The 24,756-nt window shown below is 38.3% G+C and overlaps 1 protein-coding gene across 1 annotated transcript in view; it reads left to right on the top strand.

The window, feature by feature from the left end:
* LOC103474984 (protocadherin-16-like) overlaps nt 1–11,005 on the top strand; it is a 91,792-nt gene extending 80,787 nt beyond the window's left edge. Inside the window, exons 11-21 of the mRNA XM_008426328.2 lie at nt 151–390; nt 983–1,105; nt 2,178–2,387; nt 2,501–3,367; nt 3,451–3,564; nt 3,659–3,870; nt 4,579–4,730; nt 4,984–5,114; nt 5,418–5,704; nt 5,824–5,965; nt 6,952–11,005. Of these exons, the coding sequence (XP_008424550.1) occupies nt 151–390; nt 983–1,105; nt 2,178–2,387; nt 2,501–3,367; nt 3,451–3,564; nt 3,659–3,870; nt 4,579–4,730; nt 4,984–5,114; nt 5,418–5,704; nt 5,824–5,965; nt 6,952–9,536 (5,063 nt within the window). The 3' untranslated portion in view covers nt 9,537–11,005. The remainder of the gene's footprint in view (nt 1–150; nt 391–982; nt 1,106–2,177; nt 2,388–2,500; nt 3,368–3,450; nt 3,565–3,658; nt 3,871–4,578; nt 4,731–4,983; nt 5,115–5,417; nt 5,705–5,823; nt 5,966–6,951) is intronic.
* Nucleotides 11,006–24,756: the final 13,751 nt, after the last annotated feature.

Raw genomic sequence — 24,756 nt, 5'->3', positions numbered from 1 at the left:
ACAGTCCTAGAAAGCAGTTGTTTTTCCTGCCTTTGATGACACACTGAAGGTTTTGTATGTAACAGACTCTGTGAAACAAGCTGTATTATTGCAAAGGTTTTTTTGTTTTTTTCTTTTGTCAAAATTGACTTTTCATTCATTTGTTTTCAGGCTCTCTTTCTATTTTCAAACATCTTGACCGTGAGGAACAAGACATCTTTAACCTCACAGTAATTGCTGAGGATCATGGGATACCTCAACGCTCGTCTAGCCAGGTGCTGTGTGTCCATGTGATTGATGTCAACGATGAAGCGCCCTGGTTTGAAGAGAGTCATTATGAAGCCCAAATCTCTGAGAATAAACCTGCCGGAACGAGTGTCTTAACGGTGTTGGCCTCAGATCTGGATCAAGGTGAAGACATAGAACATGGAATCCTACTGTATGTGATTTGGATATAAAGTATTTGGGGATTAAAGTGTTCTTAGCATTGTGTTAGGAATCAGAAATGCATATTAGCATTCTTTTCATCATGTTATTGTATACAGAAAACCTTAATTTGCACTGAAAAAGTAAACAGAATCTATTTCTACTCTAACTCCTGCTTTTTTTGTGATCACTGCGTTGACGTTAACAATTGTTTCCAATTATAAAGGCATCACAGGAGGCAAGGAGATACAGAGAAAATGCATTGGCCCGAACTAAGAAGCACATAAAACAGAAAAGCAAATTATAAACTTTCTACTTAAAAGCAATTAGCGAAGTAAACAAGTGAGGCTGCCAGACTGCTTTCTTTTAGCACGCAATCTGGCATCCGTGTAACAGAAGGGAGGCTGCCATCACTGCCAAGCGCTTAAACAGCAAATTTCACAGCAAACAAGAATAAAGGCTTAAAATGAGACAGCAATTATTAACTTCCTTTGCAGATTTTAGAATGGAATGTTTTGTTTTTCTTTTTACAATCAGTGTCTAAATGAATGAGTTGTGACTGCATGCTTCTTTGTAGGAACCAATGGGCTCGTGACGTATGGTGTCTCACAGGGAAGCTTCACCATCAACCCGATCACAGGCATCATAACGACTACTAAGTCTTTGGATAGGGAGCTTCAGGATTATTACTCTGTGACAGGTAATGTCCATTGTGTGTCTCAAGCTATCACAGAAAAAAACCTGTTCTTTAACTGTTTCTTGCAAAACTATTCACTCTTCTTTAACTTTTTCACATTACTGAAGTTATACCACAAGCAGGAGAAAAGAGATTTTTTTTTTAATTTGAGATGTGGAGGGCATTTATATCAAGCTCATTTTACCCCAAAATAATCTAAATGCAGCCTACGATCTTCTAAAATCCATTTATTTGTGAATAGATTCCACTTGTGTGTAATTTAGTCTAACTCTAATTACATCTGTTCTCGGAAGGCCCAGTGTGCAAAGAGCATAATAAAGACTAACGAAAAAAACCACACAGATCAGTTTAAAGCAAGGTTGTTAGATGTCTGTTTTCCACAATTTAAGCATCCACAATTTAAGCATGCCAAAACGCATCGCTTAGAAATGGATGGAGATTGCTTAGCCCTGTAAGACCCAGTGTTTTCCTTTTAAACAACCAAACAGAAGACATTTGAACTTTTGTTTGTTTGTTTGGGGTTTTTTTTACCCAAGCTTAGTTTTACTGTCCCTTTTAGTAGGGATAGTAAAACCAGTCATAGTTAATTGGGAAGACAGAGGAAATTGTCTTAGAGACTTAAAAAGGCTTCAATCTAGGGTGAATGTTCACTTTCTGACAGGGCAGCAACTGTAAACATACAGCTAGAGCTACAGTGGAGTGATTTTGAACAAAATTGTTCAATGGTTTAAATTAGGCCATTAAAATCCAGATCTAAATCCAACTTTATAAATAGATTTGCTGTTTAAATAGCTGCAAATACTTTGTGGAGTTTTTCCACAAATGCAAACTACACTTTTCTCATGTAAACTGCACAAAAATTACAAAAAAACATATCTTTTTTTTCCCCCCTTCACAAATATCTTGTGTTGGTTTAACACATACAATCTCACAATTTCCAAAAGATGACAAAAATATGGAAAGGTTTCAGAGGTAACCATATTTTTGCAAGGAACTGTGGGCTTTAAAATTCTATCAACACCAGATTGTTTGGTATTTATTACAACTATATTGTGTGTTTTTAATGATCTGGCAGTTTACGCAAAAGACGGAGGCCTCCCACCCAACTTTGCTAAAGCAACAGTGAAGATCAAGGTCCTTGACGTAAATGACAACGCCCCTGTTTTTGGACGTCTCTACTACAGCATAGAGGTGCCTGAAAATCTGGATGCGTTACCTCTGTTCACCCTAAAAGGCACAGATCCGGACGCAGGAGACAGTGGAGAGATTAGCTACAGAATTACAGGTGTTACTTTGTATTTAATTGCCTTTTTTGTTTTCCACATCTTTATTGTTATTTTTTTCTAGTTTAGGGTGACAATATTTAACTGTCATTATTAAATTTTTCTCTCTTGGCAGCTGGGGATCCATCTGGAAACTTCCACATTGACCGTAAATCAGGCGTGTTGTATACTTCAAGGCCGCTGGATCGAGAAAAGAGACCTGGGTATACTTTAACAGTTGTAGCTCAGGACAAAGGCAGTCCTCCGCTCAGTAGCAGCACCACTGTTGAAGTGACAGTTCTGGACGTCAATGACCACAGGCCACAGTTTGAAAGCAGCAGCTTTACTGCCGACATTTCAGAAGACGTCCCCATTGGCTCCCTGGTTCTGGAGGTCAGAGCCATTGATTTGGACAATGGACCCAACAGTCAAATCTTCTACTTCTTGAGCCATGGCTCTCAGAGCATGTTTATTATAGACCAGAACACAGGCCGCATCATCACAGCAGCACCCCTAGACAGAGAAAAAACCGCCTCTTACACCTTTGAGGTTTGTGCCACTGACTCATCCCCTGCCAACCCTCTAAATTCAACTGCTGAAGTGACAGTCTACATCCAAGATGTGAACGACAACGCACCGTTTTTCATTCAGGATCCACTTATTCTGAACATCTCTACCAGCAGCATATCTAATCGGCGAATCTTAGCCACGATGAGAGCTGAGGATAAGGACTTTGGGGCTAATGGATCTGTGTTTTATCGCTTTGCCAACCCTGTCAAAGGATTTACCATCAACTCACTAACAGGAGACATCCAGGCGACAGAAAAGCTTCAAACTCTCACCCAAACCCAAAGGACTTTGATAGTTCAGGCCATGGACCAAGGAAACCCTGCTCAGTCTTCCTTGGGAGTTGTTATCATTTATATTAGGGAGCAAAACTACAGAGGGATCCGTTTCTCTCGTACGGCTAGAGACGTCAGTTTGCAAGAAAACGCTGCTAAAGGTTTGAATAAACCATAATGTATCATGATGTAAACAGGAAGCTAAATTGAAATGTTTCAATATTGTGTGTTCTTGATGTTTTAGGCACAGCAGTGACAAAAGCTGAAGCTCAATATCCTGATGGCTCTAAAACTGGGATCATCTACAGCATTTTCAGTGGAAATAAAATGCAGTCCTTTGGGATAAACTCTATTACTGGTAGGTTTACTCACGGCTGCAAAAGGTGCGAGGAAATATTTTCCAGTCCAAGTCATTGATTAAGTTCTGATGTGAATGTTCTCCCGTGAACCAGGTGAAATTTGGGTGCAGAAATCCGAAGGACTGGACTTTGAGGAGACTCCAAAACTCCGCCTAGTGGTGAAAGCAGAGACAGCATCTTCCAGCTCCTACATGGCTGTCAACTTAATTCTACAGGATGTGAACGACAACTTACCCCGCTTCCAGCTCCAGAACTATGTAGCATACATCAAAGAGGCGCAAGGTCACAATTCTCCTATTATTCAGGTACAGTAGCCACCCTTTCTGATGTTTCTATTGCTGCATGGAGTTTAAAAGTGAATTTGAGTCGTTAAGCAGATTGGACAAGTTTCCTAAGTCTGAATATGGAATTAAAGTTTGATCCTCTTTTGTTTCATCTTTAAATACCTGAATTATAGACAAGACTTTTGGGAGGGAAATGGTCTTTTTATGTTTATCTATGCTGAGTTGATTAATCTTCTTTTGCTCATCCCAACCTTTTTTGATCAATTCATATTTTAAATAATTTAAGCTTGTCCAGAGCACAAAAGAATCAAGCAGCGCTTTATCAAACTGCTGGACCAGAAACCAACTTCACTAAAGTGATAATTTATGCTTTAGGTGGGAAAAGAGCAGCTAATAAAACCTAACCTGGTGAAGGTTTGGAAGTCAAATGTTCATAATGTTAAATAAATAAATAATTGCTGGAAAAACCTAGGAAATTGAATTTGGAAAAAAATAAAATAAAATTGAAACACAAACTGAGTTGGCACCTACGGTCAGATTAGAATAAAAAAAAAAAACATATTCCAATTCTAGAAGTGTAAATAGTTATTCATTCTTAATACCATAAAATGTGGTTCTATAAAATGTAATGAACAATTGACATCAAAGTTCAAGGTACACTAACACAATATTTGAAAATATTTATCTTAAAAAACATATTTCTCTCCAATATGGACATTTTCATTTCAGGTTGCTGCAGATGACCTGGACCAGGGTCAGAATGGTCAGGTGACATATTCCATCAGGTCATCATCCATGAGTGGTTTGTTCAGAATTGACCCGCTGACTGGCAGCATCACCACTGGTGCCATAATGGACCGGGAGATATGGACACAAACAAAGTGAGTTTATTGTCAGTCATTAGCTCTTCTTTCTATGTTAGGCTTGTCATAGCTTGAAGTGTTTTAAAGATAATAATTTTTTACTTAAGTACTCACTTAAATTTTAATGTATGTTCTATTCTTATAGTATTTTTCATTGAGTTTAAAGTAAAAAAAAATGGTTTGTGGTTGCTCTTTGTCTTGTTTGCTATGACGGTTTATCCGTCCAGGTTCAGCTGCAGTTCAGATACTGATATTAATTTTGTGGCACCAGGCTCGTTGTTGTGGCAACAGACCGGGGAACCCCACGGCTGGCTGGCTCCGCCACCCTCACTGTGATCATCGTCGACCTCAACGACAACAGCCCCATGATTCCTCTGCCTCGAGAGATCCGTGTGCCTGAGGGTAAGAATCTCAGTGGAAGTTAGTTCAGTGATCTTATCATAAAGCCTCGCATCATGCTCTCTGGCAGCTCGCTCACTGGAGCTCAGTGTTTAAAAATCAGACCCCTTTTTATGAAACAAGTTATTGCCAGTGTTTCTGCATTCATTTCCTGTGTCTTCAGTCAAGGCTTTTCAGAACCGGATATTTCTTCATGAAGGAAAAAAAAAAAAAAATGTTTTTCATTATAGACTCTGCTTCATTTCAGATGCAACCTAACTGACTGTTTTTCTTTTTTCTTTTTCCCCATATCCCCTATACATATAGACACTCTTATTGGGACAGTTATCACTCAGGTCACAGGAAATGATGTGGACTCGGGACCCCCGCTCTCCTACACACTCCACCTAGATGCTGACAGCCAAGGCATGTTTGGAGTTCATCATTATGGGGGAGGAGTGTCTTTGACAGGGTCTCTCGACTATGAAGAAAGGACATGGTACACCCTAACAATCCGCTCATCTGACTCTGAACATCAAAGTGAAGCCAATCTTACTGTGCTGGTGGATGATGTGAATGACAATGCCCCTGCGTTTACTCAAGATTTGTACCAGGTAAAATTACCTTCAAACATGTTTAAACATACCTCTGTATCGCATCTGTTAGAGAAGCAAATTCTTGTTTGAAAGTTATCTAGACATTAGTTATAGATTTGCATTGTGCTCCTGAACAGGTGACCGTGTCAGAACACCTCGGAGCAGGCAGTGCATTGATCACCTTAACAGCCACTGACCGTGACTCTGGTGAGAATGGAAGAATTACCTACAGAGTAATGTCATCCACTAAGGGTGCTTTCTTCATTGATCCGAGCAATGGTAAGCATAATGTGTGCATATTATAAGTTTATAATAATCTTGCGCATGCTTTAACTGAGTCCTTTCCATGTTTAGAACAAGAAAGCAAAACATTTTTAAAGTTCTCCTTCAATAAAACATAGTATAAACCTAAACATGTTATTTAATCATTAGTTTTTATTAAAATTTGCACTAAAATGACAAGAGCTGCTGTAGCCTCACTTACTCCTGTCACTTTTTAAATATAATTAGCTCATTTGCCTCAACTCATTTTTATGCTTTCATCTTGTACCTAAACCTGATATAAACTCTACCAAATATAGTAATAGCATCATACATAAATATATATTCCTGATAATGAAGCTATCAGAGCAGCATGAGATCATGAAAATGTCCAATATGCAATAAGTTTGGTAAATGTGATGCGGACATAGAGTGCAATAAATAAACAAATGCTTAAATGTGCAGTGTGTAACTGTGATGCTGTTATATACAATAAATTGCACACTCCTCATATTTATTATTGCTATTTTGTTTTTGAGTAGTTATTGCTAGTAGCTGGAGTGCTTTGCAAAAGGATTCATACATCTCTTTAATAATTATGTGACTTGGAAAGCTGGATGGATATAATAGCAGTTTGCGGTAATCTTATGGCTGAATAACCTATTTTACAGATCAAGAACAAGAAATATTCTTGTTGTTGAGCTTATGTGTCCATTTACTTAACAATTTGGCATCAAAAAGTGTTTTTGGATTGAAAATGTTGCTTATTTTGTTGAGATATGGCTTTCAATTAAAATGTGACTAACTGCGATTTTTTAATTACAAACCCTGAAATTAACTCGATTAAAATTTTAATTGAGTCCCATTACTAATTCAAACATGAGCTTGTAATATGACTAAATGGGAAAAGGATCTTAGGGTGTGATGACTAGTGAAAGGCACTCTGTTGTTTACAATGAGCAACTTTTTTTGAAAGTTAATTAAAAACATCCCCTTTTTTGCAGGGACTCTTTTCATTAGCCAGAAGACAGAACTGGATTTTGAATATCCCACCATCCTTGTGGCAATTGAGGCACGGGACCATGGTTCTCCGTCTCTATCCTCCATCGCCACTGTCCAGGTCCAAGTGTCCGACGTTAACGACAACGCTCCCGTTTTCCACCAGTCGGAGTACAGAGCCACCGTCTCTGAAGATGGTCTTCCTGGATCAACTGTTCTCACATTAGAAGCTGTGGATGGAGACCTTTTCCGGGAAAACTGTGGTTTTGATTTTGCCATCGCCAGTGGCAACGCTGGTAATACCTTCCAGATTGAGAGCAGTGTGCACTTCTTGGAGGGCCGGGGATTCCAAACAGTTGGCAGCCTGATTCTGGTGGAAAAGCTGGACTTTGAAGTGGTCCCAACTTATAACCTGACTGTTGTGGTGTCAGATTGGGGGATCCCCCAGCGAAGCTCCAGCGTGCCCGTCCTAATCAGTGTTACAGATGCCAATGATAACCCTCCGACATTCAGTCGAACAGATTACAGTGTTGTGCTCAGTGAAGGTACAGCAATGGGGACGGAGATCTTGCATTTATCAGCCACAGATCCAGACTCTGCCCCCAATGGAGAGGTGCAGTACTCCATAAGCTCAGGAGATGAGACACATCTGTTTGAGGTGGATCGTTGGACTGGAGTACTGAGGCTGCAGAGACCTCTAGACAGCCAAACTCGGCTGTTACATATGATTGTTGTCCAGGCTACCGATGGTCAAGGCCATTATGCATTGACCGCAGTAAATATTGAGGTTAAAGACATAAATGACAACAGGCCTTTCTTCCCTCTCAAATCAGTAACTGCAAGTGTCAGGGAGAACCAGCCCCCCAATGCCTTAGTTACCATGTTGCATGCAGTTGACCATGACAAGGGAGTCTTTGGACAGCTGAAGTATTACATGTTAGATACCTCTAAAGATAGACAAGAGGACTTCTTCATAAATCAAACATCAGGCGAAGTACGGGCACGCTCTACATTTGACTTTGAGAAGGTCAACTCCTTCCATTTTGTAGCTGTCGCCATGGATGCTGGCAATTATTCTTCCACTGTAGCAGTACAGGTTTATGTCACCGGGGAGGATGAATATGATCCTGTTTTCATCTCATCAGACTTCTCATTTGAAGTGCCAGAAGGGGCAAGGAAAGGTCAGATCATTGGCAAAATACAAGCTAGAGATGAAGACGGAGGTGTGGATGGCGTTGTCCTTTACTCGTTATTGGAAAATTCTCCTTACTTTGAAGTCAATGAATCAACAGGAGAAATTGCTACAAAGATGGACAGCAATTCTAGGCATATAAGCCGATCTAAAAGAGAGATACGCCTGATTACTCTGGATGTGACCGCTCACAGCCCTCTAGAGACTTCTCGCACAGCCGTCGCCAAAGTTACCATTGATGTGAGCCATACATCTTTTGGCCTTAACACAGACATAAATATGCTGCTTGTCAGTGTCATTGCTATTTCACTTGGGACCATAATGATTCTAATAGTAATTGCTGTGGCACTATTTTTTGTGAGATTGGGACGCCACAAAAGGGAGCAAAGAACGCATAAAAGAAACACAATTTCAGGAACCCTGCTACATAATTTTGAGGAAACAAAACTAGCAGCAAATGAAATTATATACCATCAGGCACTTCCTGGGTACGCATCTGATCAGAGTGGTAATGTTGGGGGTCCATACACTCGTGGGGGATCCCTGGATCCTTCTCATTCCAGTGGCCGGGGCTCTGCAGAGGCAGCAGAGGATGATGAGATCCGAATGATTAATGAGTATCCTCGAGTGTCAAGCATCTCTTCCTCCATGCAGGAGCGTATATCTGCCAGAGGTCCAGACTCTGGAATTCAGCAGGATGCTGATCAGCTGTCAGATGTTTCCTGTGAACCACCTTTAGACTGGTTTAAAGGAAAGAAACTGAGCAGCACAAATAGTACTTTAATAGCTGGCCAGGTGCCAGTGTATAGGGATGAACGGGGTGGGTATGTGGGTGTCGGGCGAGGACTCAGCATCTCCCAGCCTAAAGACTATACCTTCCCAGAGGACGGGAAGCCTCCTGTGGACGGTTCTCTTACAGCCATTGTGGCCAGTGATGAAGAGCTGAGGGGCAGCTACAACTGGGACTACCTTCTTAACTGGTGCCCCCAGTTCCAACCCCTAGCTAATGTTTTTACAGAAATAGCACGTTTAAAAGATGAAACTGCTCCTCCTCATTCCCGCAGGTCATTTCATCATAAAGTAAAAGCAGAGTCAAGGATTGACCCTCCGCCTCTCATAACCTCTGTGGCCCACCCTGGGGCCAAAACTGTACCTCCAAAGCCTGCCATATCGAGGACTTTCTCTCACTTGGCCTCATTAAGAAGATCTCCAATCAGCGCTGAAGGCTCCATCTCCTCGGTCGCAATGTCTCCTAGTTTTTCCCCATCTCTGTCGCCGCTGGCAGCTCGTTCTCCTGCAGTTACACCCTTCAGTGTCTCACAGGGGCCCTCTGCCTCCTTGATCAGCACAACTGAGCACAGTTTTGAACACAGTGAGGAGGCAGATCTGCAGATTTAAATGTTAAACTGCTGGATTAAAACCCAGTCACTGCTGTTCAAAACTTGTGCTACTGTAGGACTGTAGGCTGCAACTTGAAATGCTAAGCTCTCTTCTGGTGTGTTTCTCAAGAGAACAAGTACACAGTGTTACATTCAGACCAAAAAGTTGAAGCTGTGGTGCTTTCTGAGACAAAACATCATTTACAGGCCAAAAAGGATTATGCCTTTCTGTGTGTGCTTGTGTGTTTTATGTATTTTTATTTTGTTGATCAGTGTTAATTTGCACATTGAGATGGAGATTTATACATGATGTCAATATTTTGTACAAAGTAATTGTTTATATTTTTGTACTTACATGTGGTTTCTGTCAAAAGCATTAAAGTGTCAAGGGGTAGAACACACCAGAATATATCTGTATATTTGTAGCTTGTACTGTATGTCCATACTTTATGTTGGTGACATTGTACATATTCTCAACCTTGTGGTTCAAATGAAGCTCCTCATCAAGCTTTTATGAGTTTAGGTATTTGTATGAGATAACTGTAAATATTTGTAGTAGAAGAGACTTCTTTACTTTCCTAAATGGAACTTCAGTCAGAAAAAAAGTGTTCTGTGTTCATATGTTCAACTGATAATAATGAATGTGAAAAGCTGAAATGTCCTTAACACACGCTCCTTTAAACTGTACAAAGGAAAGGAAAACATGACACCCATTGTACATTAAGAGCAACGGCTTTAATTTATCACTTTAAGCCTTACTGTTTTTCATGTTATATTGTGAAAATTGATAAGCAGGTATGTGAAAAATGGAAAAACACCTACTCTGTCTGCAGCGGAACCATTCCAGAAAATGTAAGCAATTCTGCTACTTTAACATTTTGGTTTTTTTTGTACTGGTAAAAACACAATAACAGGGCCATTATTTTACTCTAATTTGGGACATATCTTTTTTCTGGTAAGCCTTTGTGTACATTATTTAAACTTTTTATCATCAGCTAACAAATTTTAACATTTTTGATGTTTGATCTTCAAGCAGGAATGTTTCAGTTGTTTTTATGCAGAGATCTGATCACCTTCATGATTATAATGTGCTTTTGGCTTTTACAGAACAAGACATGTTCAAGTCTATTTCCTTAACTTTGTAGTTCCCCTACTTAGTTGCCAGTTTTATAGTTATGTTATCATCTAGCATTTAACTGTAACCTTATTAAAACAGGCCCAGAAAAAGAGGGGCTTGATAAATTATTTACAGTAATGTTAGAATATCCTGACCATGACAAAATAAGCACTACATATTTAACTGAATGAAGGCACCTTGCTTTATGTAACATTTTTATTTAACAGATGTTGAAAAAAAATTGTCATCTGCCTTCTTTTACGGTCAGTATTGAAGAGAAAACATAACAGAAAATACTGCATATCAAGTCTAAACTTGTCCTGAGTGATGTTTTAAGGAAAAAGTGCCTGATTAAAGTTCTTGATATCTCATTGTTGCCTCTGTTGCATTTTTCCAAGCTCACATTGATGGCCTAGAAATATCTAAACATATTTATTACATAATGTGAACTTGGGTTTTTCTGTGAGGCGTTGGCAGGGATTGCAGTCATAATACTATAATTCCATACACCCAAAAAATACATTAACTTATTACCAAAAATGTCTGGGTGTTTTTAGAACACTCAGTGTGTTTTGAACTGTTTTTAGAAGCAGTTTTGACCAAAATAGAAGTATAAGAACATGCTAAATGTGAAAGACAGACAGACATGCACTTTATTGATCCCAAAAAGGAAATTATGTAGCTGTCCGTAACTCCCATTCATACAAACCATAAAATGAAAGACCCACCGGCATAATAGGTGCCCTTTAAGTATGGTGTGTTCACTTGTGGTGGAAAAAAGATTGTTGTAAAAAAAAAAAAAGTCGTAAAATCATCCAATTTCATTCCTACGGATGGTTTCTCAAAGGATATCTGCTATTTAAGCTTTTATAAATTCTCCATTCCGAAACTCACTCGCTATCAAATATGACCAGCAAGAAAGTAGTGGCTCTTGAACACCTCACTGCAGGCTGCGTCCTAAAACAAATATAAGAAAAATCCATTTTCAACAAGACGGGATAGATTGGTTTACTTCAGCAAGGCAAAGTAAACAGAATCTAGTAGCAATTTGAGGACACAGACAAGCTATAGCTTCATAACCGGCTCAGGTTATGAAATAAGTTTTGTGGTCCAAATCTGGCATCAGAAGTCAGTGTATTTACAACAGAGCTCAGTTGATATGAGTAAGAGGGCAAAAGGCAAGTAATTACCCAAGCTTAAATTAAAGGCTGTGTGTAAATCGAATGAAGTCTATCATTTTCCCATCAACACAAGGTCAATACACAAAGGTTTGCATTTAGCATGCAATCTTCAGTGCCAGGCTGCCTTTTTGCTCATGCTCACTGTTGTGGCTTTCAGTGATTTGTCACTGCTGTCATGCCTATGTTTTAAAAACTGTATTCCTCAAGGTTAGAAATCCATGAAATAATGATAAAAAAAAATAATAGAACCAGTATACCTTGCCTTGACAAAGTACTTTTTTTAAGTTGTCACGCAATTGCAAAATTATTTGTTCTATTGGGATTTTATATGGCCGATCCACACAAACTGATCGTGAATTTTATTTAATTTAACAAAGAAAATGCCCCAAAATGGTATGCATTTGTATTCAGCTCTGTTTTACCTTGATACCACTGAATACAATCAAGTGCAACCAATTACTTTCAGAAGTCCCCTTATTAGTATAAAATGTTCACCTTTGTGTGTTTAATCTAAATACAGCTGCTCTGTGCAGGCCATCTTGAATGAATGAGCAGCACTCTGAAGACCAAGGGACACACTGTCCAGGTCAGAGATTACATTTTGGACATTTGGTAACACTCTATTTGATGGGGTGTGCATAAGACTGTTAAGACACTGTCATAAACATGACATAACATCTGTCATGAATATGAAGAAGTCTTTCTGAATGTTTATGACAGTTGTCATGGAGTGTCATTTGGTAAATAATGACACTTTTAATGCAAAGTTGCTCTAAAAGTTGCATTAAAAATCCATTAAAAGTGCCAACTTTGCATGATTTTGTAAATAATGACAATTTAATGCAAAGTTGGCACTTTTAATGGACTTTCAATGCAACCTTTAGAGCAACTTTGCATTAAAAGTGTCATTACTTACTGAATGACTCTTCATGACAACTGTCATAAACATTCATAAAGCAGTGATTCTTGAGAATAGGTACAAAATGGGTTTTAATTTTCCCATATTTTTTTTTTTATTATTTCTCAACCTTATGTATGCAAATATGACAAATGTTTTGGAAATGTAAATATGCTAAGGTGCAGGCTCCCCAGTTGCAACATTTTTTAAAAAATTACATTTTTAATCGACCTGACCCAGAACTTTGTCATCACCATCTGACAAAAATAAATATAAAATGATTTTTAAAATACCCTATTATTGATATTTTTACTCATTTTACAGACAAATGCTTCTCAAAAAACAAAAAATATATTATTTAAAACAAAAAACAACAAAAAGTCCATCTGACAGAGTTGACAGTGCATGACGGAGTTGACACAGAACTGAAGTTGATGACAAACTAGTGAGTAAAATGAAAAAACTTGATACATGTGAAGTAATGCAATTTATGTAAAATACATTAAAATGAATTCATTGCACATTTGAGTGAGATTTGACAACAATTTCACTGAAAGAGTCAGAAAAACTGTGATGGAGTTTACATCTGACTGAGTTGACAAAATCCCAAACTACCTTAATTTATATGACATTACTCTGAAGGAGGCCATATTGTTGCTCATCAGGTCTATGAAGTCTTTATAATATACCAAAATTAAGCTTTTATTTCACAAAATTTCATCAGAGTTTTGTAAATTGTCAGTTATGGTGTTGACACATCATGGTTGTGACAAACAACTTAGGAATAAAAAGAAGAAAAAACTTAAGAATAACATAAGTTAACCAGAGCTAACTAGCCCTTACAGCAAAGGAAGAGAAAGGAAGTGGTCATGGGGTCCTCAGAAGTTCTGGTGCCCCCCAATAATGCATGATTTTTTTACATTCTTTTCATGTCTGATGGTGTTGACAAAAACTATAGGGACAAATTTCAATGGAGTTGGAAAATATATAAAATTATTTTTCATTCAATTTATTGATACTTTTATAATTATTTATATGACTATCCATCCATCCATCCATCCATCCATCCATCCATCCATCCATTTTCTCACACCCTTGTCCCTCAGTGGGGTCGGGAGGGTTGCTGGTGCCCATCTCCAGCTAACGTTCCGGGCGAGAGGCGGGGTCACCCTGGACTGGTCGCCAGTCTGTCGCAGGGCATATTTATATGACTACTTATACTTAATTGTCATAATATATAATTTTAGTATTTTGTTGTTGTTGTTTTAAATTGTTTTAAACTATTATAATGTATTTAGTTCTGCTCCTGGACAAGGGCTTTTACAGGCATCATTAACTGACTACAATGTTTAAAATAAAAAAAAATATTCAGCAAACATCAGGAAAATATACATTGATGTGTTCACATGACCCAGGTTTGTTTAGTCAGATATTTTTAAAAAATGCATTTTGTGTATATTTTATTCAAATGTTGTGCTTTATCCATAGGACCTGTTCTGTCCCTATTCTCAAGAATCACTGAAAGACTTCTTTTTGTTCATGACAGGTGTTAAGTCATGTTTTTGTCATGTTTTTGAGAGTGTCATGTCAGTCTTATGCGTCAAATAAAGTGTTACCGGACATTTTTCTAGCTTTGAATATTTCATGGACCACTGCCCACTTGATCATCCAAAACTGAGGAATACTGAAAATTTGCCAACACATGTTCGCTCATCTAAACAGAATAACAGGAGAAGTAGCTAGCAGGCTCATGGAATCTGTCAAAATGAAAAGTATTAATTGTGCTTATTACCAACAGAAAATCTTTAGATGTGTTGGTGACCAGGCCTAGAAGGCGATGTGAAGGACACGGCAAACAACCAACCAAAGGCAGGAGGAAGGTCTTGACGCAGTCAGTCACATTTGTGTATGCTGAGCTCAATGTGTTAATGACAGGGATACAACTTATTGTTCCAGGAACACCTTTTATCTGCCGTTATTGGTGGCCATGCTAATTAGCCTGAGCATTCATGGTTAGACTCTGTTGTAGTAAACTAGGAGCAGTGCAGCAAAGAGCAAGGAGGAGGTGTGAGCAGCGGTACGCAAGGCGAAATGTGTGAAAAGCAATGCCAAAAAACTGCTTTCTATCCATTCTGACTGAGCTTGGACTAGTTTGGAAAGGAAATTGATCAAAAACTGTCATTTTCTAGATATTCAAAACTGGTAGAGATATACCTCAAAACAACTATTAGTGAAAGTTTGCTCTGCCAACCATGCCAAGTTTTTCAGATATGTAAAATATATACATTCACCAGTTTTCTTACACCTCATGATAATGGACTGATTTGTGTTGGTCTATCACAAAAGTATCAGTGAAGTAAATTGATATTTTTCATTGTAATATAACTAAATGGGTGTTTTTGAGATACTGTGAGCTAGCTGTCGTAAACTATGAGCAAGCTGTGGTAAACTATATTGTAGAAAGAATATAGATATGGTACTTCTAGTTTTACATCATAAATAAACGTTGCTATTGACGTTTATTTTTCAGTTTCTCAGTAAAGTGAGCGAGCAAGTGAAGCAATGGTTTGTTTAGCTTTCTGTGTTTATGATATTCATGCTTAAAGCTGTTTTCCACAGAACAAACATTCATTCTTTGAAATCCTTAAACCTGTTGGAGAAGTGAGTGTTGCTACCCATGCTGATCAGCTGCACACTTTGATCAAGGAATATGCTGCTCAAGTCATTTCATGCATGTTGAGTAATTTTGCTCTGGTACCTGTGCTGCACACTTCCAAATGGATGCAACATTGTCTTTTTATTGCAACACAACGAGCGTCACAACTTTAAAAGCTGCCGCAATTCATTCTAGCTCAAACCACATGTTGAGTTTGAATGTCTTGTATAAGCTTTTCGTGGAAATTCTACTTCTTGAGAAATGCAAGTTTGTTGTGTTGAAGAGCTTGGCTACGTGCTTAGATACTCGCATCACTCCCGATCACCTGATAGCAGACCACTTGAATGGCATTCCTCATTATTCCATCACATTTTCTGAAACCTGAGCAGCTCTCTTTTTCTCTGGTTTGTTGTGACCTCATTGGACTTTCCCAGAGTATTGTTTGTCAGTTTAATGGGAAGTTTTAAACAAACCTTTTAGTATTGGCAAACGGTGTGGGTTGCATGTGTACTTGACAAAGAAAAACCCAAATGCAGACTCATGAGCAGAGGCAGCAGGATGAAGAGCCCCTTCCTCCCCCGAAAAATGATTTTTTTAAATTCTGAGAATCAAAATAGTTACAACACTAAAAAGCAGACTATAACATCCTAAATCCACCGACAAACAACGGAACAAGACTGAAACAAAGAACAGCTCACTCATGAAACATTGATGACATGCTGGCAACAACAAAAAGAACTAAGTTCTTGTCAAGGCTAATCATCTAACAAACTGCATGTGTTGGGATTCAGCTAACAAAACAGTAAACAGAAACAGGAGGAGAAAAAAAACAGAGGTGCACAAAGCAATATCATAATAACACATAAAATAAACGTAACCACAAAACAGAACATGTAAATACATTGGAAAAATCCAGACTTCCACACAAAACAAGAAAATCTCAAGGATCATGACACATAGAGCAAAACCCCTAAACCATGACACATTGAACATAAAGCCCATTGGCCATAACAAGTACGGTTTCCAGATGCTGCTCATCGTGGTCTCCTAGGGGATGGACAAATGTAGCCGTTTGCAAAATCAGTGAGTATTGAAATTACTACCTGTCCCAAGGCCAGGAAAGTCTCACTGTTCCCAGATCCAACAACCGACCAGTTACAACTTCCTTTACAACTCTAGACTGAGAAGTGCAATTCCTCAATCGTTGGGATCCACTTTCTGGTCCACTTTAGTAAAGACTAGCACCGACTCTCCCATGTGTGGTCCCCGTTCTCAATGCAACAATAAAATACTGTGGATGAATCGGTCTATCAGTTGCGTACCTGGAGAAGTAACAGAATCTACAGAGTGACTGCAGTTTAGGATGAAGAGCACAGTGGCCAGATTTTGTTTTTGCATATAACATTTGTTGAAAGAAAATGGTCACACCTCTTACGAACATCTTCCAAGGAATACCCCTGCTAATTAGATACAGGATTCCAGCTTTGCAGGAAAAATGACAACAAGAAGAATGACTTGCACAGAAGATGCTCTGGCTGTGCGTCACTCTCTCTGCCTTATGTTTAAAGGTATTTTCTATTGCGACTCAACCAAAACAGACTTTTAAAAGCATTTAACAAGGTGTAAAGGGTGTGTCTTATTTTTACAACCAAGGCGGTGTTCTCATTTTGATGAGGTTTTATATGAAGACACTTGTGAAAAGATAAAAATCAGTGGCAGACATCCATCCCATACACAGAGAGGGCATGGGAATCTTTGCAATTGTGCTTTAGTAGGGAACAGACTCTTGTGCGGTGAAAGCCAGGCTTCCATTCATTAAACACATGAAGCAGAGCAGTGTCTTTCCACTCATGCTTGGATTACCTATAAACGCCTCATACCTGAAGCTTGCACGGAAGTCTCTGCTTCTTGTTGTTTCAACAGATGGCCAAGGTCCAAAGCATCCCATCCTCAGCTTAACATGATCCTTACTCCAAACTCTTCAAAGAGACTCCCCCCACCCCTACGATCTTCATGTCTCTCATGAGTTGTGTTTTTTCCCCTGCTCCTTTTTCAAGATCTTGCCAGGCTACTTGCGTGACTAGAGGGAGTGGGGGAAAAAAAAAGGTTTCAAAACCCAATGGCACGCGAGCCCCAAATCTATTTTTGGATAGAATTCTTTAAAAAAAAAAAAAAAAGCCACAGGGAGAAATAGGCAATACTGGGGTGAAGAGTGTCTGTTTCTCATTTGGCTAGGCCTGCCTTCCATCCTTCCCCACTAGCGTCAGAACCACAGCACTATGGAGAAAAAGGGTGGCTCAGACTAGGGAGGAGAAGTGTTTTTCCTGCAAAACCGCGGCCAAAACTATGGACTCTCTTCTTAGCCCCTGTCACTTAGCAACTAGGCCAGCCTGCTTCCCATTACAAGGCCATCTGCTTGTGTTTCAGGGTTGACTTTGTTTTGATTTGTTTCTACCCTTTTTAACTTGTCTTAAGTTCACCCTTTTTAAATGGCTGCATTTAAATGTACCTCTCATTCTACATTCAAAATACTACGCAGGTTTGGAAAATACATTTCTGCAAGAGAGGCTTGCAAAACCGTTGAATCATTTACATTTAACTGAAGGCAGAAGTTGAAATAGTGTCTGAAAATACCTTTGAACTAGTTGTGACTGCAAAACAATGTCAGAGATCAATATATTACAACATACAGGGAAAGCCCGTAAAAAATAAATCAGTCCCTCAGACGAGTTTAACAGCAACTCTGTTCACATTGTTTTTAAATGTATGACATATGTTCAGTCCTTTTTGTCAATTAGGGTGAACATTTCAAGTTAAAATTGTGCTTTTTCTCTTGAAATTTGAAAAAAAATATTTATTGAAGCATGTTTATTTTCTCTCAATCACGTTTATATGATAATATCTGTAATTATTCATTTTCTGGGAAAAATGTGTTACAATCTGTCAGTCTGGTGGGGAGAAAAATATTGCAGACACTACATGAATTAAAATGAAGCCATTCGCCACAGAGTAATGACTCACAGCAGCATGCGGTGCTGATGGCAAGTATTTCTCATCACTGATTCACATCAGTCTGTATTTTACAGACTGACGTAATTTGAGTATTTTACAGACGGATTAAAGATTTGAGTGAGAATAAACCCAATGCAAAACTGAACCTACTAATCTTCTGGTATCTCTTAAAAAAGCCTCCACAGCTATAAAAGACACCAATAAACACTTTATAAGCAACTTCAGAACGATTGGGACGCAACGCAATTTTCATTCAAAGATGAATTTACTCTGTTTTTATCCAAGTTCAGAACTAGACAGAATTACCCTTTAAGTATCAGCAAAACTAAAGAAAAACAACAACATTATTATTATTATGATTTACTCATCTTGTAATGCAAAGCAGGGGAAAATTCATCATTTGTCAAAATAGGAAGAAGAATATTATCATTATTATTAATATGCCACGGCTTTCAAACTTCTTGAACCAGTCTGCTGTAGTATTTACACGTATATGATTCTGAATCAAATTAAATAGGTGGTAAGTAGGAATTGGTCAAATGTGATTGGACGCTGAGACAGTCGTTGAACAATCCGATTCAGGAGTATTGAACCAGCTTAAAGATGCAGGACTGGAGTAGAAGACCTCTGCTATTAAGTTTTCTTATTTGATCCCTAGCCTGCAGCTAGCAGCCATACACTCCTGCAGGTGACAGTGGATGTTTCTACAATGTTTTTCTTTTTTTTAAACACTTTGTGATCTGTTGCAGTGGCCTGGACCTCAAATGGTTTTCTACTTTTTCAAAGTGTGACAGCTGCTCAGACTTCTTTTCCGTTTTTAATTGTAGCCATCATTAGACCACATCTAAACAATGCCTAAATTGTCTACAGACATCCAGGGCAAACTTGGTAGATTTTTGGTTTAAAAGTGAATACTTTTTCACCAAAATAATAATAACATGAACATATTTGTGTCAAACCTTCGCTTTCCTTTTGATGACTACAGTTAATGGAGGGACCGTGTCTCCTTGGAGCACACTCACCTTCATGGTCAATTTTTCAAAGAGGTTGCTTTGGATCTGGACCAGACTGTTATTACTTTCATGGGTCAATTGCAGAAGAATCTCCTTAAGGCAATCCGGTCATCACAGTTTATGGCTGAAAGTCAATGAATGCAATGACTGTTCTCTGGCCAGTTCATTCTTCTATCAGTTGGCATAGAAGATTTAGTCTTAGCGTCACTGCCAAAGTTGGAAACAAAGCCAGGTTCCTACCAGTTTTAAGGTGAATAAAATATAGAAAGCTAGCACATTTTTGTCTTTTATTTTCTTGTTTGACTGTTAACTGCAATGACTGATTATATACATAATCCAACATTTAAACTCCATTTTATTACTTTCTGTTTCAGAGGGTGAGTTAGACTCATAGTCAGGAAAGTAAAAGGAAAGCGCTGACACAAACCATATGGGTGTTAGTTTATTGGGGACAGAGCAGGGCTACATTAAGCTATTTAGAAACTAAGCATTGATTAAATGATTTTGTTTGTTGTTGTTGCTAATTGTCTTTTCCTAATACTGAAGGACAGTTTCTCCATTGTCAGCAGCCCACGGGGAAAAACCCATCATCATGACTTGGACAAAAAAAAATCACAGAGCAAAAAGTCACAAACTGTGTGCGAGAGAACGAGAGAGTGCCACATAGTTAGTGACATAAAATAGTAGCATGAAAGCGTGCATGGACGTTTTACAGTTAGAAACTTTAGAGACCACAAGCAAGTATGCACTCCGAAAGCAAAGTGCTTTTTTGGAATAATATACTTCTATGAAGTGTTTAAGATCTATTCTGGTATTTAGGGAGCACATGAAGAGCTGCTAAAAAAAGCAGATTTATGTAGTTCAACTCAGAACCCCTGCTGCAGCCCTTCGGATCAGCTGGAGGCTTTTCAAGAAAGTTATTTGGACCCTAAAATAATGGAAAGTTGCAATTCTCCACCCTCCAAGTTTCAGGGATGAATTAAGGCATTCTAGTGAGTTAAAGGACAGCTCCTGGTCAAAAATAACAATGGTGTAAGCCAAAGAAATGCAAAAAGAATATGGTTGTAAATTGTTTAGGTCACTGGAAGATTTGTCTTTCAACAGTTTAAATGATTTCTACCCAACAGTCTCTTTCAACTGTGAATGATTCTAAACTATGTGCTAAGCCCATAGCCAAATGGGTTTTTTTAACCATTAGTGGAATATTGGAAAGCTAGATTATTACTCTCAGTGGTCACAAATTATTCACATGGTAGCACATAGTAGAAACCACATAACCTTTTGTTCTTGTTGTTCTTGTTTCATAGAAGCTGAACATAACTTGACTGATGTTCTCATCTTCCACAAAGTGAGCTAAGGTTACATTCAATTCAAAGCACACATTGGTTGTGTGTGGTGGTCCCTTCCTGTTAGCCCTCTGCATGTCGGTTCCACACACATGCATGAAAACTATCACTGAAGTCTCACTATTGTGCACTGGAACACATGCACTGAACAGTTTATTCCACTTTGACAAGATTTGAAGAAATACCTATGCAATATTTCACTGCAGTGCATTAGACATGTAGTCTGTAAAAACATACCACAGATAAATTAAGTTAAAGTTTCCCAATTAAAAATAATATATGCAAAGGATTATTATGCATGCAACTGAATACATACAGTGACATGAGAAAGGTTTTGTTCACTTACATTTTTTACACCCTTTAAAAGACATTTTGCATAAGGTCAAATAAACTTGAACTGTTGTGCAATAGAAGTTTGTCGTTAAGTTATAAATAACCGCAATAAACCACATTTTCTTTCCTATTTCACCGACCACAAGTAAGGCTGGATACTGCCAAACACGCAGAATCAATAAATCAGTTAAACGGAACTGACAAGATGGAGTGAAATAAAGCAACATGAAAAAGCAACATGCCACGTTGACCTAAACAAATTCAGGCACAGGTGGGAAGATGGGAAAGTAATTGAAATCTATCAGCTTGGAAAGGTTACAAAGACATTTTTAAAGTTATTGGAACTCCAACAAGGGCTGCACAGTGGCGCAGTTGGTAGAGCTGTTGCCTTGCAGCACGAAGGTTCTGGGTTCGATTCCCGGCCCCGGTCTTTCTGCATGGAGTTTGCATGTTCTCCATGTGCATGCGTGGGTTTTCTCCGGGTACTCCGGTTTCCTCCCACAGTCCAAAAACATGACTGTTAGGTTAATTGGCCTTTCCAAATTACCTCTAGGTGTGAGTGTGTGTCCTGTGTGTCTCTGTGTTGCCCTGTGACAGACCGGCGACCTGTCCAGGGTGTACCCCACCTCTCGCCCGGAACGTTAGCTGGAGATGGGCACCGGCAACCCTCCTGACCCCACTGAGGGACAAGGGTGAAAGAAAGTGGATGGATGGATGGAACTCCAACAAACCACAGTGAGAGCCATTATCCACAAATTGACAAGATGTCACAAAAGAAGCCAGAGCGACCTCTAAAGCCCTGCTGGCTTAACAAAGAGACTGCAACAGTAGAAGAAGCCCCAGGTGAAAATTTGATTATTCTATTGACAAACAAAAGCAGAAAGGCACATTTCCAAAAACATAAAGTGCATTATTTATGTCTAGAATATATATTTTTTAACATTTTGACAGGATTGTGACAGCCTTTAAGACTTTAGAGCCTTTGCTGTAATTAGCGGAATAATAAATTCTGCTCTCTAGAAAATCCTGAAGGACAATGTTCATCACACAGTTCATGACATTAAATTCAAGTGTGTTTAGGTTCTGCAGGAGGATAATGATCCAAAGCAATGTCAAATCTTAATTTATAACCAATTAAACATGCTTGGAAACTCTCAGATATGGTGAAACTGAAACAAATTAGCAAAGAAGAGTAGACACACGTTCTTCCATTGTGTCGTAGAACATTGATTGCCAGTTAAGGTTGGCACAAGCAGTTCGGTTTATGGGAGAAATTTCTTTTTTTTTCTTTTTTTTTTTTTTTTACATATGATCAGTATGGTTTGGATTCCTCTTTCTCTTAATAAATTGAATCATCATTTGACACTTTTATTGAAATTAAGTTAAATGTGACAGAAAACCTGTGGAAGCATAAATGCCTCTTCACTGTAATTCATGTAGGGGACACTTTATCTTAAAAATGTCAGAATACTCTCAGCTGTTGCTTTTTTATGGCTTTGCTATGATCAATGTCCTTCTCAGTGAGTGCCTTTCCTGTAAAATGTAGAATATGACAAAGCGTATGACTCAGTATTGCATGTGTTTTTCAGGCTGCCAGTCCTCATATCGTTCCTGGTTTCACTTAGCTCAGGAGACAGACTTCCTTTGTAAATCAGCGTGTTACCAAACAACAATGTGGTAAGAATGGTGGAGTCCAAAGTATTTAGACATTTTTCAAATACCCAGCTACTGAGTAAAACTCTGAACAAGCATGGCACAGAGTTGGTGGAAAGATTTTTTTTTTTTTTACTTACAGCCCCACGTGCTTTAACTTGGATGCTCTGACTGCACAGGTACTGCCTGGGGGTGTAAAGATAATTCACCTTTTACACATCAGTGTTCTTCAGAAATATTAATGCAAGACAGATTTTCTCTTATGACCATGGATTATTCAGTATGCACTGACATAAACGCAGCATCGCATAAAAGTAATGCCTCATGATTGAAAAAACTTTACAGTTTTAAGGAAACATTTGAGTTTGAAACTTTAAACCAGGACAGGAAGGCAACTGGCACATGCAGAAAAACTGTTCCTTTATCATAAAAATAACTTCACATGTTTTCAAAAACAGTAACACATAAAGACTATGTGTTTAATCTCACACATAGTTTGCTAAAACTGTCACCACCCGCCTCTTTAACACCTAATATGTGCTAAAGTGACAAAATATAAACATTTCGAGTTATTTATTATCACAAGAGTCTCATCCTAACCTAAACAAAGATAATTTTCCAAAGGCAGAGAAGAAAAAAGGAGCCTCTCTCCATATTTGTCACCATTATGCAGTAAAAATTTCTAAATTTAAACATCATAGGAGAGTACAGATTGCTTCTGGCATTTTCCTGAAGAGCTGTGGAATGGAACAGCCAAACTGTAGGGAGGGATCAGTGTTAATTACGATTGTCTATTTTTGCAAGACTCATTAAAAAACAGTGATTTCCTGTAATGCGCCACTCATGATCCATATGTTGGAGGATAAAGATCAAAAGAACATGTCAGCACAATAATGAAATGTAAATAATGTATTGTTTATTAAAAATTCAAAAGGGAATGAAGCTTTGATTGTGGCAGATCTGCAGAGCTTTACATTCGAGATATCAGCATATGCTAATAACTGACAACTCCAGATGGGACATGCTGAAAAATGAAATGTGAAAAGGTAAATCAGACCATCTGAGTGCAGCTCGCGTGTAATTCACACTCTGTGATTAAAGTTGAACTTCCCCAGTTGTTAAAAGTCTGAAACACTTACTTTTGCGCCGAGTTGATGATAAAGTGCTGCTTTCTCTATTTGAATATGTGATTTAAAAGTTCAAAGTAGATAGTTTCATATTCAAAGAATGGAAAGTGAATCATGATTTTCACCTAGAAGTTAACAAAGATGAAAAATCTGTAAATGGGTTCTAAGTTTAATAAGATTCTGCCCATTTTAAAAGCAGCGTCTTTGTGACTCCTGGTCCATTCACAGTCTTCAAAAGCTTTTAATTAAAACTGAAAAATAAAATTAAATGCCTTACTGCTGCTCCCTGACATTATTTTTCACCCTGAATATTTTCTTTGTTTAAACTAAACTGAAATGTTCGACACACACCTTGGTACTACATAACCAAATGCTGTGACCAAAGATGTTTAAGATATTCCAAGAGGTCTGCAACCTACGGCTTCAGAGCCGCAAGCGGCTCTTTGGACCTTCCACATTGGCTCTTTATGACTTTGACTAAAAATTATACATAAACACTGAAGTTTTTAGCAAATGGTTTTTTTCATGGGATAATTCTGGTATCTTTTTGTCGTGTCATTTTTCATTTAGATCTATTTTTCTTATGAGGCTCGACATATACAAATAACACCTCATAAGAAAACGTAGCCATCAAATTTTTGACATTTTTCTGTGTTTTATTTTATGTCAAAACCTTAAAATAGGGGGAAATAGTCATTCTTTAAAAATTACAACATATTTCCTGTAGTAGATATTTATTTTTTTTTTAATTCTAAGTTGTTTTTTCAAAAAGTCATGTAATATTCAACTAGTTTTATTTAGCTGGACTGAGGGTAAAAAATGTCTATTTGACTTTTAAAGGTTGTAGACTCCTGCTCTGGACGGCGTTGAGGGTTTCAAAGTCAGATGGCAGACTGGGACAAC

Source organism: Poecilia reticulata, linkage group LG13, assembly GCF_000633615.1.
Source record: "Poecilia reticulata strain Guanapo linkage group LG13, Guppy_female_1.0+MT, whole genome shotgun sequence".
In the NCBI taxonomy this organism is placed as follows: Eukaryota; Metazoa; Chordata; class Actinopteri; order Cyprinodontiformes; family Poeciliidae; genus Poecilia; species Poecilia reticulata.
This window is presented reverse-complemented; position numbering and strand designations above follow the sequence as displayed.